Source organism: Pogoniulus pusillus, chromosome 18 (assembly GCF_015220805.1).
Source record: "Pogoniulus pusillus isolate bPogPus1 chromosome 18, bPogPus1.pri, whole genome shotgun sequence".
In the NCBI taxonomy this organism is placed as follows: domain Eukaryota; kingdom Metazoa; phylum Chordata; class Aves; order Piciformes; family Lybiidae; genus Pogoniulus; species Pogoniulus pusillus.
Genome location: NC_087281.1, coordinates 22,428,712 through 22,441,796, shown reverse-complemented (window position 1 = coordinate 22,441,796; position 13,085 = coordinate 22,428,712). Strand labels below are relative to the sequence as shown.

At 43.0% G+C, this 13,085-nt stretch overlaps 1 protein-coding gene across 1 annotated transcript in view; it reads left to right on the top strand.

Moving 5' to 3' along the window:
* Positions 1-13,085, top strand: part of RMDN2 (regulator of microtubule dynamics 2) — a 46,071-nt gene that overhangs the window by 14,301 nt on the left and 18,685 nt on the right. Inside the window, exons 6-7 of the mRNA XM_064158214.1 lie at positions 8,474-8,549; positions 10,193-10,270. Of these exons, the coding sequence (XP_064014284.1) occupies positions 8,474-8,549; positions 10,193-10,270 (154 nt within the window). The remainder of the gene's footprint in view (positions 1-8,473; positions 8,550-10,192; positions 10,271-13,085) is intronic.

Below are 13,085 nucleotides of genomic sequence, written 5' to 3'. Positions count from 1 at the left end.
AATGTAAATTTTTATCAGATCATTGTCAGATAAAAGATAATTCTGCTGAGTTCTAGCTGATAGTTCTCCACCTTACTATTAGCCAGTTTTACTGGGCTCATGATTTCTTTTCTAATATTGTTAGGTTTTCCTTCCCATTTTGAGTTCTGTGTTCTTCATGAATTTTGTTGTTACACATGTAAGATGGTATTTACGTATTTAAAGCAGCTCTATTATCCCAGGCTCCCTTCACAATCTAAGGAGTAGTCAGTTCTGGAGTGCAGTTCATCCAATTCCATTTTGCTCATCTGCATTAGGGTGAGATTAATTTCTCCTGGGGTTTAGTTGACAACGTCTCCATTGCCAACAGAGGGAGCATATGTCAGCTAGCTCAGGTTTCTGGCTCCTTTCAACAGCTACTAGTCCAAACAGCTGCTTTGTAACAATGGGGTGCTAGAAGTCATGTGTGGTGGGAATCTTGACTAAGCTTCACTCTCTCAGACAGTAGAGTGACATTAAACACAATTTAAATCATTGACTTCACTGATGAAGTTACTGACAGATAATGAAGCCAGCACAAAACTTGGTGGAACATCTGTGATGATGCTCAAGTTCACGTGAAGCTGCTAGTTCCATGGTTAGATTTTGAGGAACATAAGGTAGGACAAAGCCAAAGGTCACCTAAGATTCAAGCTTGCAGTCCTCTAATGTTCTAGGCTCATTTTCTTTGTAGAAAAGGTGGTTTTGGTTGTTTGTTTGATTATGTTTGCTCCCAATGAAGTTTGTTAGCTGGTTTATAAGCTTCTGCATTTACAGAGTAATTTACCCTGGAATGTTGTCAGGTTAATGCTGATTTGTCTGTATCCCCTCTCCTTTATTTTCCCTTTTTTTGTGTTGATAGCAATTATGTTTGCCTTTTTCTTCTCTGCAGCAAATATTTATACAAAAAACATTAGTCACATAAACAAGAATTATTTACCAGTTTTACTTAAATTCAGAGATAAAAGGCAATGCCCAACTCCAAACTGACACTTAGAATCATAGAATCAACCAGGTTGGAAGAGACCTCCAAGATCATCCAGACCAACCTAGCACCCAGCCCTAGCCAGTCAACCAGACCATGGCACTAAGTGCTTCATCCAGGCTTTTCTTGCACACCCCCAGTACAACTTGAGACTGTGTCCCCTTGTTCTGTTGCTGGTTGCCTATGAGAAGAGACTACCCCCCACCTGGCTACAATGTCCCTTCAGGTAGTTGCAGACAGCAATAAGGTCTCCCTGAGCCTCCTCCATGCAAGTCCAAAGGTAGGTTGGAAATGTGAAAATACCTATTTGCTACAAGATTTTTGCCAGAACAGTCACAGAGGAAATAATTCTGGCAGCTCCCTATTACATTCCTGTTGAAGAAGAATTGCTCTCTGAAAGCTGTTGTTTCACTCTGTTTCAACATTTGCAAAGGCTATGTCCTGCTAATTTCTTTAAGATTGTGTCTGCATCTATCTGCACAACTAAAAATCTCTGTTTAGAAAACTAAAAGTTAAATTTCTGCCACATGATAATTTAACACAATTGTGGGTTCCACAGACTCAGAAACAGAACATGGCATCCACACGGTCCAGTGGTAAACTGCTGTGAAAGGCAGCATTCTCCTTTGTTTTGGTACATTGTATGTGGTGCAATAAATTATTAAGCCTGGATTCTTAGATGTCCTTTCATGTTGTTTGGATTTTATTCAACCAAAATATGCATTTGTTTCCCATGTCTTTGTACACATCACCTATGCAAATACCTGCTACATATGAGACTTGCCTGGAGCTCAGCTTCAGCCCTCTGGTGGGGTTTTTTTTTAATATGAAAGCTATATTTCTGCCAATTTCTACACTGCTCTACTCCAAGAATAAGAAAAAACAAAATAAACCCCAAGCAACAACAAAAAATGGCCATGACCAAAAAACTCAGCTAAACACTTTGCACCTTGGTGTATTTTACTTTTAAAGTTGGCCATCTTTAACATTTTTAGCCACTGCTGCCATACCCTCACCACCATGAGGAAAGATGAGTGATGGGTTGGATTGGATGATCTTGGAGGTCTCTTCCAACCTGGTTGATTCTATGATACTGTATTTTCCCTTAATACTTAATATTGGATGTATTTTTGTAGATGAAATACAATGGTAGAAAAATGACATAATTTTAAGTACCCAGAATGATGATCTCTGGAAGAGTAATGCAACAAACATCACAAACAGTAATTCAAAGTCTCCCTATGCAGGAATTGATATCTTATTGAAGTCAGACTATGAGGGTCTGGCTGCATTGCAGAGACTGTCAGAATACACAAATGCATGAAACTGGTGAGTGGAGGAGTTGATGGCTAAGAAATACATTGGGATGCACAGAACTCTGAGCTGTGCCTAGGTAGGGAGATGCAGGGGTGCATTTGGAACTGGAATGGAAATGAGCTTTCTTTTCCCTAGGTCTCTCATTTGTTACCCACACACATTAGCCTTTACTCATACTACCTTATGCATCAGGTGTCTGAGGAGAAGAGAAGGGAGTGGAAAATAGGTATGAAAGAGGTGAATTAAATTCTTTGGTATTACTAAATATCACAAACCCTCCTGTTCACAAAGTCATACCAATTACAATTAAAAAGCCCAACTTTGTTGATACTAAGCTGCCAAAAGGGAGACCTACACTTCAAAATGTAAGCCCTGTAACCACACATTTCTTGAGTCTGTGTAAAATGAGAGGGGGTTTTGGAGTTAACATACATAGAAGGGGATATAGAATTGGGGGATATAGAATTGAGAGGAAGAAATTTTGAAAGATCAGTGTTATTTCTGGGTTTGGCCCTGTGAAATATGTCCAGAAAAGTGTAAAACTTGCTGCAGTTGAGTGTCCTAATGTGACTTAATCTTGTTTTGAGGCTTTAAATCTTTTCTGTTGATCTGCCTCATATGGGTTAAGCTGTGGGTGCCAAAGTCAAAATGTTGGTAGCATCTGTGCATTTTTTGCTGTTAAAAGTAAGATTGTTTGTTATACAGCTTGCCAGACCAACCTGCTGTTCTTTCTTTAGTTGTATCCCTTGCAGTTTTATCTTGTTAGAGTGCATACAGTTGTGGAGCACCAGAAGGGAAAATGTTAATTCACCTTCATCTGGATGTGAGAGACAAGTAGGCACTTCACATCCGTCTCTATCATCTGTGGTTTCTTGTAACACATTTTTGTGCCTGTAGCAAAGGGATATAGTGCTAACTTATACTAAATTAGTTTGGTTGTGATTGTGCTCAGAAAAGGAGTACTATTTGTGGATAATTAATCTCTCTGTTTCCACACTGATTTGACTAACTTTGCTTCAACCTGGAAATAGCACTTTTTATGTTCACAGAAGTGCTGTATCTGTGTCTGTCTCAGTGAGGCTACAATCATTATGTTTATCACAGAATCAAACAGGTTGGAAGAGGCCTCCAAGATCGTCCAGTCCAACCTAGCACCCAGCCCTAGCCAGTCAACTAGACCATAGAATCATAGAATCAACCACGTTGGAAGAGACCTCCAAGATCATCCAGTCCAACCTAGCACCCAGCCCTAGCCAGTCATCTAGACCATGGCACTAAGTGCCTCAGCCAGGCTTTGCTTGAACACCTCCAGGGATGGTGACTCCACCACCTCCCTGGGCAGCCCATTCCAATGCCAATCACTCTCTCTGCCAACAGCTTCTTCCTAACATCCAGCCTAGACTTCCCCTGGCACAACTTGAGACTGTGTCCCCTTGTTCTGTTCCTGGTTGTCTGGGAGAAGAGACCAACCCCCACCTGGCTACAACCTCCCTTCAGATAGCTGTAGACAGCAATGAGGTCACCCCTGAGCCTCCTCCCTGGGCAGCCCATTGCAATGGCAAATCACTCTCTCTGGGAAGAACCTCCTCCCATGTTTAGCTGAGTGTGCCTGTGGCTAGCTTTGACGTTATCCAGATGTAGCATTATCTCAGCAGTTAGGTCACTTCCTTGCAGCATTTACTTGGTGTAACTGTCTCTGTTTGTTGTGATTTCTTTTCTGTGAAGGTACTGTAAAATGGAATTTTAATTTTGATGCTCAAAGGGCAGAAGGCAGGCAGTGATTGTGATAAAAACCAGTCTCACTTGCTCTGATGCAAGATACGTGCACGTTACCCATTCCAGTGGATGTTGGCACACTGTTGTGTGAATAAAAGACAAACATTATGGAGGGGGAATATTTTTGGGGTTTTTTCAATAGCGTGGAAGGTGATGATGTGAATAAAACTGGAGGACTCGGGCCCGGAGCCTGCCTGCTGTGGCCGAGTTTCACCACAAGATGGGGCAGGTGGCAGCGGCCAGCACCGACGCGGGGAGCTCGGGCGGTGCCCGGCGGTGCCCGGCGGTGCCCGCGGTGCTGCCGCGGTCTGCTGGCTCAGCCGGAGCAGGAGCCCTAAAGCCGCCTAGGTGGTTCGGAGTTGAATGACAAGAACCTGCTGGAAGCATTTCTAGTTAGTTCTTTCCTCATTTTCTCTGCCTGTCTTCTTAATATTGCTCTTTCCATCACCTAAACCAATGATCATAGAATCATAGAATCAAGCAGGTTGGAAGAGACCTTCAAGATCAGCCAGGCCAACCTAGCACCCAGCCCTAGCCAGTCAACTACACCATGGCACTAAGTGCCTCATCCAGGCTTTGCTTGAACACCTCCAGGGATGGTGACTCCACCACCTCCCTGGGCAGCCCATTCCAATGCCAATCACTCTCTCTGCCAACAACTTCCTCCTAACATCCAGCATAGACTTCCCCAGCACAACTTGAGACTGTGTCCCCTTGTTCTATTGCTGCTTGCCTGGGAGAAGAGACCAACCCCCACCTGGCTACAGCTTCCCTTCAGGTAGTTGGAGACAGCAATGAGGTCTGCCCTGAGCCTCCTCTTATCCAGCCTAAACACCCCCAGCTCCCTCAGCCTCTCCTCATAGGGTTTGTGTTCCAGGCCCCTCACCAGCTTTGTTGCCCTTCTCTGGACACCTTCCAGCACCTCAACATCTCTCTTGAATTGAGGGGCCCAGAACTGGACACAGCACTCAAGGTGTGGCCTGACCAGTGCTGAGTACAGGGGCAGAATAACCTCCCTTGCCCTACTGGCCACACTGTTCCTGATCCAGGCCAGGATGCCATTGGCTCTCTTGGCCACCTGGGCACACTGCTGGCTCATCTTCAACCTACTCTCTATCAGTACCCCCAGGTCCCTCTCTGCCTGGATGCTCTCAGCCACTCTGTCCCCAGCCTCTAGTGCTGCTTGGGGTTGTTGTGGCCAAAGTGCAGAACCCTGCACTTGGCCTTGTTCAATCTCCTCCCATTGGCCTCTGCCCACCCATCCAGCCTGTCCAGGTCCCTCTGCAGGGCTCTTCTACCTTCCAACAGCTCCACACCTGCTCCTAGCTTGGTGCCATCTGCAAACTTACTGATGCTGGACTCAATCCCCTGGTCCAGATCATCAATAATGTTTGCCTTGTTTGTAAAGCTTTTTAAAGAACATCCTAACCAATTTATTAGAAATGAATATATAAAATGCCACAAAGCATGAAAATAATTTAAAAGAAATAAATTATTTATGCCACTTGCTTGCCTCCCCCAGTTCAAAAGTATAACACAGGAATAAAAAGCCCCAAAGCTAATACGTGGAAGACATTTTGATTTTCAACTTGAGGGGAAAAAAAAAAAAAACCCCAAAGTATTTAACTTATTTTTTCATTTGTTGAAGATTTTACTGGGATTTCCCTCCCCAGAGATTTTAGCTGTAAGTAGAAGTTTTTCTTTGAACTGGTTTAAACTAAGGCCCTCTTTCTTGTCACGCATAGACAGGAAAGTCGTGCAGGATGCTGGATTAGCTTGTTCGCTTTTCATTGTTTTCTTTTGTAGCTGCAATCCGTTTAGCTATGGTATGCTGAGTTTATCTGATTAGCACTTAATGAGTGAAGGGAATAGGCGAAATGTAGCCTGAGTTACTTAAGCCTAACAAAGTTTTTCAGTACCTTCCCCCTCTTTCTTAATACCTGAACTTTCCTGACCCCCCCACCTCTTGCTTTTTCCCTCTGTTGCAGCCGGTTCCCATATGAAATGTGCTCCCGCTGCAGCTTTAGCTGTCAGAAGTAGTGGTGCTATTAGCTGGATTTTGTTCAGTGCACATTGGTCACAACATTCATCCTGCTCAACGGTGTTTGACAGTCAGTCTGGAGCCCTTACAAGTTCAACTACTGTCGTTATGCTGATTCATGCCTTACCTGGGAACACTTATTGACTAAAATTACAACGATCTGTAGCAGGAGTGTTTCTAACTTCAAACCATTAGGTGTAACAGCAAGCAAGAAAATGCATTAATTAATTAATGAATGTTACCAGTATTATTTTCAGGAGGATTCACTGGAGCTTGAGCAATTAGAAATTCAGGAAAGCTGAACTTCAGTAATGCTTAAAACCTGTGTGTGCCATACAGACTGCAGGTCTGTTACCATAACTGACTTGATGAGTTTCTTGTGTAACTATCATGTTTTCTTCTAGACTCCAACTTGGTTTCCCTCTTTTAGGATTACTTTTTATTTTTTTGTGACTCTAGTAGTTTCATACAGAAACACAAAGCTGCCTTAATGCCAATGCAATTTTTTTCCTGAGGAAAGTACAATCACCATATGTGCAAGAGATTCCTTATGCATAGATTCTATAGCTGTTGATGTAGTAAGTGAAAAGCAACAGAAGTCTAGCTGGAGTGTCACTAAGGCAGTAGTTGCGTAGATTCTATAGCTGGCCAGGCTGGATGGGTGGGCAGAGGCCAATGGGATGAGATTGAACAAGGCCAAGTGCAGGGTTCTGCACTTTGGCCACAACAACCCCAAGCAGCACTACAGGCTGGGGACTGAGTGGCTGAGTGCAGCCAGGCAGAGAGGGACTTGGGGGTACTGGTGGATAGCAGGCTGAAGATGAGGCATCAGTGTGCCCAGGTGGCCAAGAGAGCCAATGGCATCCTGGCCTGCATCAGGAACAGTGTGGCCAGCAGGACAAGGGAGGTTATTCTTCCCCTGTACTCAGCACTGGTCAGGCCACACCTTGAGTGCTGTGTCCAGTTCTGGGCCCCTCAATTCAAGAGAGATGTTGAGGTGCTGGAAGGTGTCCAGAGAAGGGCAGCAAGGCTGGTGAGGGGCCTGGAACACAAACCCTATGAGGAGAGGCTGAGGGAGCTGGGGGTGTGCAGCCTGGAGAAGAGGAGGCTCAGGGCAGACCTCATTGCTGTCTACAACTCCCTGAAGGGAGGTTGTAGCCAGGTGGGGTTGGTCTCTTCTCCCAGGCAGCCAGCAACAGAACAAGGAGACACAGTCTCAAGTTGTGCTGGGCGAAGTCTAGGCTGGATGTTAGGAGGAAGTTGTTGGCAGAGAGAGTGATTGGCATTGGAATGGGCTGCCCAGGGAGGTGGTGGAGTCACCATCCCTGAAGGTGTTCAAGCAAAGCCAGGATGAGGCACTTAGTGCCATGGTCTAGTTGACTGGCTAGGGCTGGGTGCTAGGTTGGACTGGATGATCTTGGAGGTCTCTTCCAACCTGGTTGATTCTATGATGTACTAAGTGAAAAACAACAGATGTCTAGCTGGAGTGTCACTAAGGCAGTAGTTGCATAGATTCTGTAGCTGTTGATGTAGTCAGTAAAAAACAACAGAAGTCTGTCTGGAATATCATTAAGACAGTAGTGTTGGTTAGGAAGTCTGAAAAACATTTCAGTTATACCTGCTTAGCCATACAATTTTTAATAGAAATTAGGTCACATTTCTTTTATCACTGTCAGTATCACCACTTTATAATAATAGTAATTATAGTAATAATCTTAGCAATATCAGCTAGTCATATCAGTAGTGATTATATGAGAGCAGAATGTGTCTGTATGCTTTTAAATAATTTTAAACATATTAAAGCAATGCTGGAGGTGCCAGAGTGCTCTCAGGTGCTTGAGATGGGTAGAGGGCAACTCTAGGGTGGTTTTTGACTGTACAGCTTCCTGGCAAGCAAGGATTTGCCTTTCTGGGTGAGGCACTGCATCAGTGCATTGCCAGACATTCCCAGTGCATTACAATGCAGAAAGTAGCATGTCCAGTTAAACTGCTGTCGATGCTGGAACGAGTCTGCAAGTGTCACAGTCTGATGTAAATGGTAGAGATTTTGGGAGAGAAGATCCCTGCTTATTTCACTTCACTGGCAGACCAAACAGTGCCGTTTAAACTTCTTGTTTCCATTATTGCTTTGTTTGTTTGTTTTGTGGGTGGTGTTTTTTCCCTCCTCAGCTTCTAAATAATGTACAGTTCATGCCAAACGTCTACCCAGCCATCAAGGTGGGAGGAAAAACCTGTGTTAATCTGTGAATTAGGTACTGAAATATGTTGTGATTTGCTGCAAAGGTTAATGTAAATCATGAAAAGTATGTGTGTGTGTTTTTCTTTTCCCCTCTCAGGTTTGCAATTATGTGTGGCTATATGTCTCAGTTTGAAAGTGTACAAAACAAAATCAGGAATGGTTATCTCTTTAAGGTATGTTTTTGTAGGGTTTGGGGTTGTGGTTTGGTTTGGGTTTTTTTAAGCTCTTCCTTTAAATTATTTCCTTATTAGTGTCTAAGACAGATTTTTTTTCAGCACAGTAGTTCAGTCTCAGGCATATTTTAGTGCCAGTGTTAAAGTGAAGAAGTTGGTTTTATGTATGCTTACAAAATACAAGAACTGAGGTGGGATTCTGGGAAAGAGCAGTGAAGATTTCAGGTTTGTTTTGTAGCCAGTGGTGGGAGGGAAGTGGAGTAACAGTTCTGTTTAGAAAATGAAAGCATTTGAAATACGAAGTGATAAACTAACACATCTCTGCAATCATTTGTCATGCTACCCTTAAGTACTTAACACTCCTTTTAAAGGAAATTGTGGGGTTTGGTTAGCACTTTGTGTTATGTGTGCTGTCCCCTTCCTTGTCCTTGCCATTGCTTAGGTGCTTTTTCATCCTTTGCCCTCTAAGCTGAAGTCCCTCCTTTCTAGATGTCAGTGAGAGGCAGCAGACACTTCCCAAGGAGTGCCTGGGATGGGTCTCTATCACATCATGTCTGTGTTAGGACTTGAAGTGTTACAGCGCTTTCCTGTGAGAGAGCGTTAATTACATCCGACTTAAGCCTGGGGCACTGGAACAAGCTGGGAACAAAGTGAAAATGACAAATAACCCAAGTGCTGCAGTTGCTTAAAGATGCAGTTTGAAAGCACCCTCCCAGTGTTGGCCACAGCCTTTTCAGGAAGGTATTGCTCTTCAGAGGTAATTACTGAAATGGGTGTGAATCATTTGGAAATGATAGGATTTGGAAAAATAATGACATGAAAGGATATCTCCTGAGTAGTTAGTGGACAAAATGAAGAATAATAGGCCATTATATCTATGTAACATGTTTTTTACTGACTGGCTTGATTAGGAAAACAGAGATATCTGGGTGGAGAAAAAAAAAAACTTTAGAAATGCAATTTCTTTTGAGAGGCAAATGATAGGTAGAGGTGAAATATTTCTCTTCAAGCTGAGGCTGAGCAATAAGATTCTTTCTTTAGTCAGTTACAGAGTGAAATAAAGATGTCCAAGACCTGTAATGCAAGTGGTTTGAAAGGAGCACCTTATTAAATGCTGTCTAAATGTTATGTTTGCAGTGTAAGCAGAGTAATATTCTTGCCTGAATTTTTCACTCTAGTAACAATTTGCTACGTTGTACCATTTCATTGAGGCAGTCACATTCCCAGGTGGAAAAGACTATGCTCCACTGATGGGTGCTGGCATATAAGATGTATCAAGGAAAGAGAATGGTTGCCTTCTCACTGATCTGGTGTCTGACAGTTTCCTAACGCTAAATGTAAATAATTTAATTGAAGTTGCCTTTTAAAGACAAAAGTTCTTGACTTCTTTGCACTTTAAAGCTGGTTTATTATCTTTGAAATGAAGCATTCTTTCTTGCATTGCGTTCAAAGCAGCTGAATGATTTTGTTTGTGGTCTCCCTCCATGAGAAAGAGCTTTGCCTGTTAAGATATTTTTCTTATGTTAAAAATAAATTGCAGCACAGGAGGCTTTCTGAATTTGTTTCTGATTTGCAACAGACTTCTTTGAATGTAAACATTGCCAAACAAATATCTGAAGTGACACTGGTTTTCTTTCTAATAGGAGCACCTAGACAAAGCAATTGAACTTAAACCTCAAGATCCTTTTTTATATTACCTCAATGGAAGATGGTGCTATTCAGTAAGTTGGTTTTGGTTTTTTTATCTAAGGTATGAATCAAATAAAACTGGCAATGTACTTTGAATCAAATAATGAGATTAAGTCATTGATAAGTACAAGGGGGAAAGGGTGGTTTCTGCTGTTGTAAGCCTTGATATCAGTTCTTTATTCTGGCACAAGCTTCCTGGATGACTTTGGACCTTCTGGTAGCTTTGTTCCTCATCCATAACTGAAGTTAAAGGCACTTGCATGTTGTGAGATTGCCTGTGACAGGAAGGCTGCCATATCAGCTTGGTAAGTTCTAGGAGAATGTCACAACAAAAATCCAGGCATGAAAATCTGTAATTCACAGAGAGAGTTGTGCTGGGGGAAGTCTAGGCTGGATGTTAGGAGGAGGTTGTTGGCAGAGAGATTGATTTGCATTGGAATGGGCTGCCCAGGGAGGTGGTGGAATCACCATCCCTGGAGGTGTTGAAGCAAAGCCTGGCTGAGGCACTTAGTGCCATGGTCTGGTTGACTGGCTAGGGCTGGGTGCTAGGTTGGAGTGAATGATGTTGGAGGTCTCTTACAACCTGGTTGATTCTATGATTCTATGATTCTGTGTTTTTGCATAGTCTATATTGTATAAGATCACTGGGAGGCTTCTCAGAATAGTGACTGCTGACATGCAGTGGATTCCAGATTTGTCCTTTTCCTCCAGCTGCTTCCAGTGCTAGTCACTGTGAAGTGCCTGCAAACTGTAAAGAAGTTGCTGTGATACTGTACAACCTTTGGCTTTGTCCACATTTGCAGCAAGATTTAATGCAAAGCAATCTTTCAACATATTTTTTCAGGTCATATTTTTATCTTTCAATGAGCAGCTTTCAACAAGGACATTGTTTTTCTCAGTTGATTTGAATAAGAAATGACACCAACTTTTTTTGGAGGGCTTTTTATTTTGCTTTTTATCACACTTTGTTCTTGAATATCAGCATTAGCTATACAAAAGTGAGTTGCTAAAGATTGTTGTATTGTATGCTTACTGTCCTGCCTTTGAAGAGCATTCTTCTCTCACCAGTCATTCCTTCAGCACTTTTACTCTGTACTGCATCCAGCAGTTGACTGCAGCTTCCATTTATGTCATGCACTCCCAGATGTTTTTTCATGGCTAAAAACCTAGCTAGATATGGTCTTGGGCATCCTACTCCTGCTGGCTCAGCTTTTCTGGTTCAAATAGGATCAGAAGCTCCCAGGAGAGAAGGTGCCTTCCAGTTTGTTTCTGGACAAAAAATATTTCCTCATCCCCAGAGGTAATTGAGTCTTGTAGACACAGTGCTTAGGGATATGGTTTAGACAAGGACTCGTCAGTTATTAGGTGAATGATTGGGCTTGATGATCTTAAAGGTCTTTTCCCATCTAGGCAATTCTGTGATTCTGATTCAGCTGTTGCTTTTGGAAAGTGTACATGTCTCAAGGTACCCCATTGTGTTCATCTTGCAGTGGGGTTTTTCTTAATTCTTAGTTCATTTTAGTGACACTCACCACTTCCTGACTCATATGTGTGGTTTGTTGCACTACATCATACAAACTCACATTACACATTCACACAGCATCTATGCAGAACTTCCATATAGAGCATCAAAGCCACAGAGTAGCATTTGCTGCAGTAAGGATTTATTTTTTCATGAGTGGTAAAATGTTGGAACAGTTTGTTCAGTGATGTTGTTGAGGCCCTGTCCCTGGAGACATTCAAGATCAGACTCAGTGTGGTCCTGGGCACTCAGATCTAGTTGGAGGGGGGGATTGGACAAGATGACCTTTTGAGGTCTCTTCTGGCCTGATGCAATCTGTAACCTGAAACACCTAGAACAGATTTTCATAGTACAGATAAATGCAAGTATAGGACTGAATAACATTTTGTTTTCACTTATGGGCCTGTCAGCTTTTAAAAACTTACTGTCATTTGCACATTTTCAGTACCTGTATGAGGCCATACTTTGGGAATATTACTTTGGAGGTTCTGCTATGGAACCTAAATCTTAATCCTAGCCCAGTAAAATTGGTGATATCCTTATTAGTTTTAGCAGACTGTATGAGTAGCTTTCTGTGCTGATTCACTAATACAGACTTTAGCTCTGCATGTGATGTAGATGGTCATATGAGCATGAGAGCCTTGGAAAATTCCTTGTTCCTATACTGCAGACCATAATGCTGTGATAATTACCCCACAAGTAGACTGTTGGTGGTGACATTGCTTCCAAATACTTCTTCAGAGTAGGGATTATGGTAGGTTGCTTTCATAGTTCTTTTCAAAATGTATTTATCATTCCTTCTCTATATTGGTACTTGTAGAAGGAGTGATAACGCTCCTCTTGGCCCTCTGCTTTTTTCTGTTTAGTCTAACCGTGGTTCAAGCTCAGGGGTGACCTCATTGCTGTCTACAAACCCTATGAGGAGAGGCTGAGGGAGCTGGGGGTGTGCAGCCTGCAGAAGAGGAGGCACAGGGCAGACCTCATTCCTGTCTACAACTCCCTGAAGGGAGGTTGTAGCCAGGTGGGGGTTGGTCTCTTCTCCCAGGCAGCCAGCAACAGAACAAGGGGACACAGTCTCAAGTTGTGCCAGGAGAAGTCTAGGCTGGATGTTAGGAGGAAGTTGTTGGCAGAGAGAGTGATTGGCATTGGAATGGGCTGCCCAGGGAGGTGGTGGAGTCACCATTGCTGGAGGTGTTCAAGCAAAGCCTGGATGAGGCACTCGGTGCCATGGTCTGGTTGACTGGCTAGGGCTGGGTGCTAGGTTGGCCTGGCTGATCTTGGAGGTCTCTTCCAACCTGGTTGATTCTATGATTCTATGTCATAAA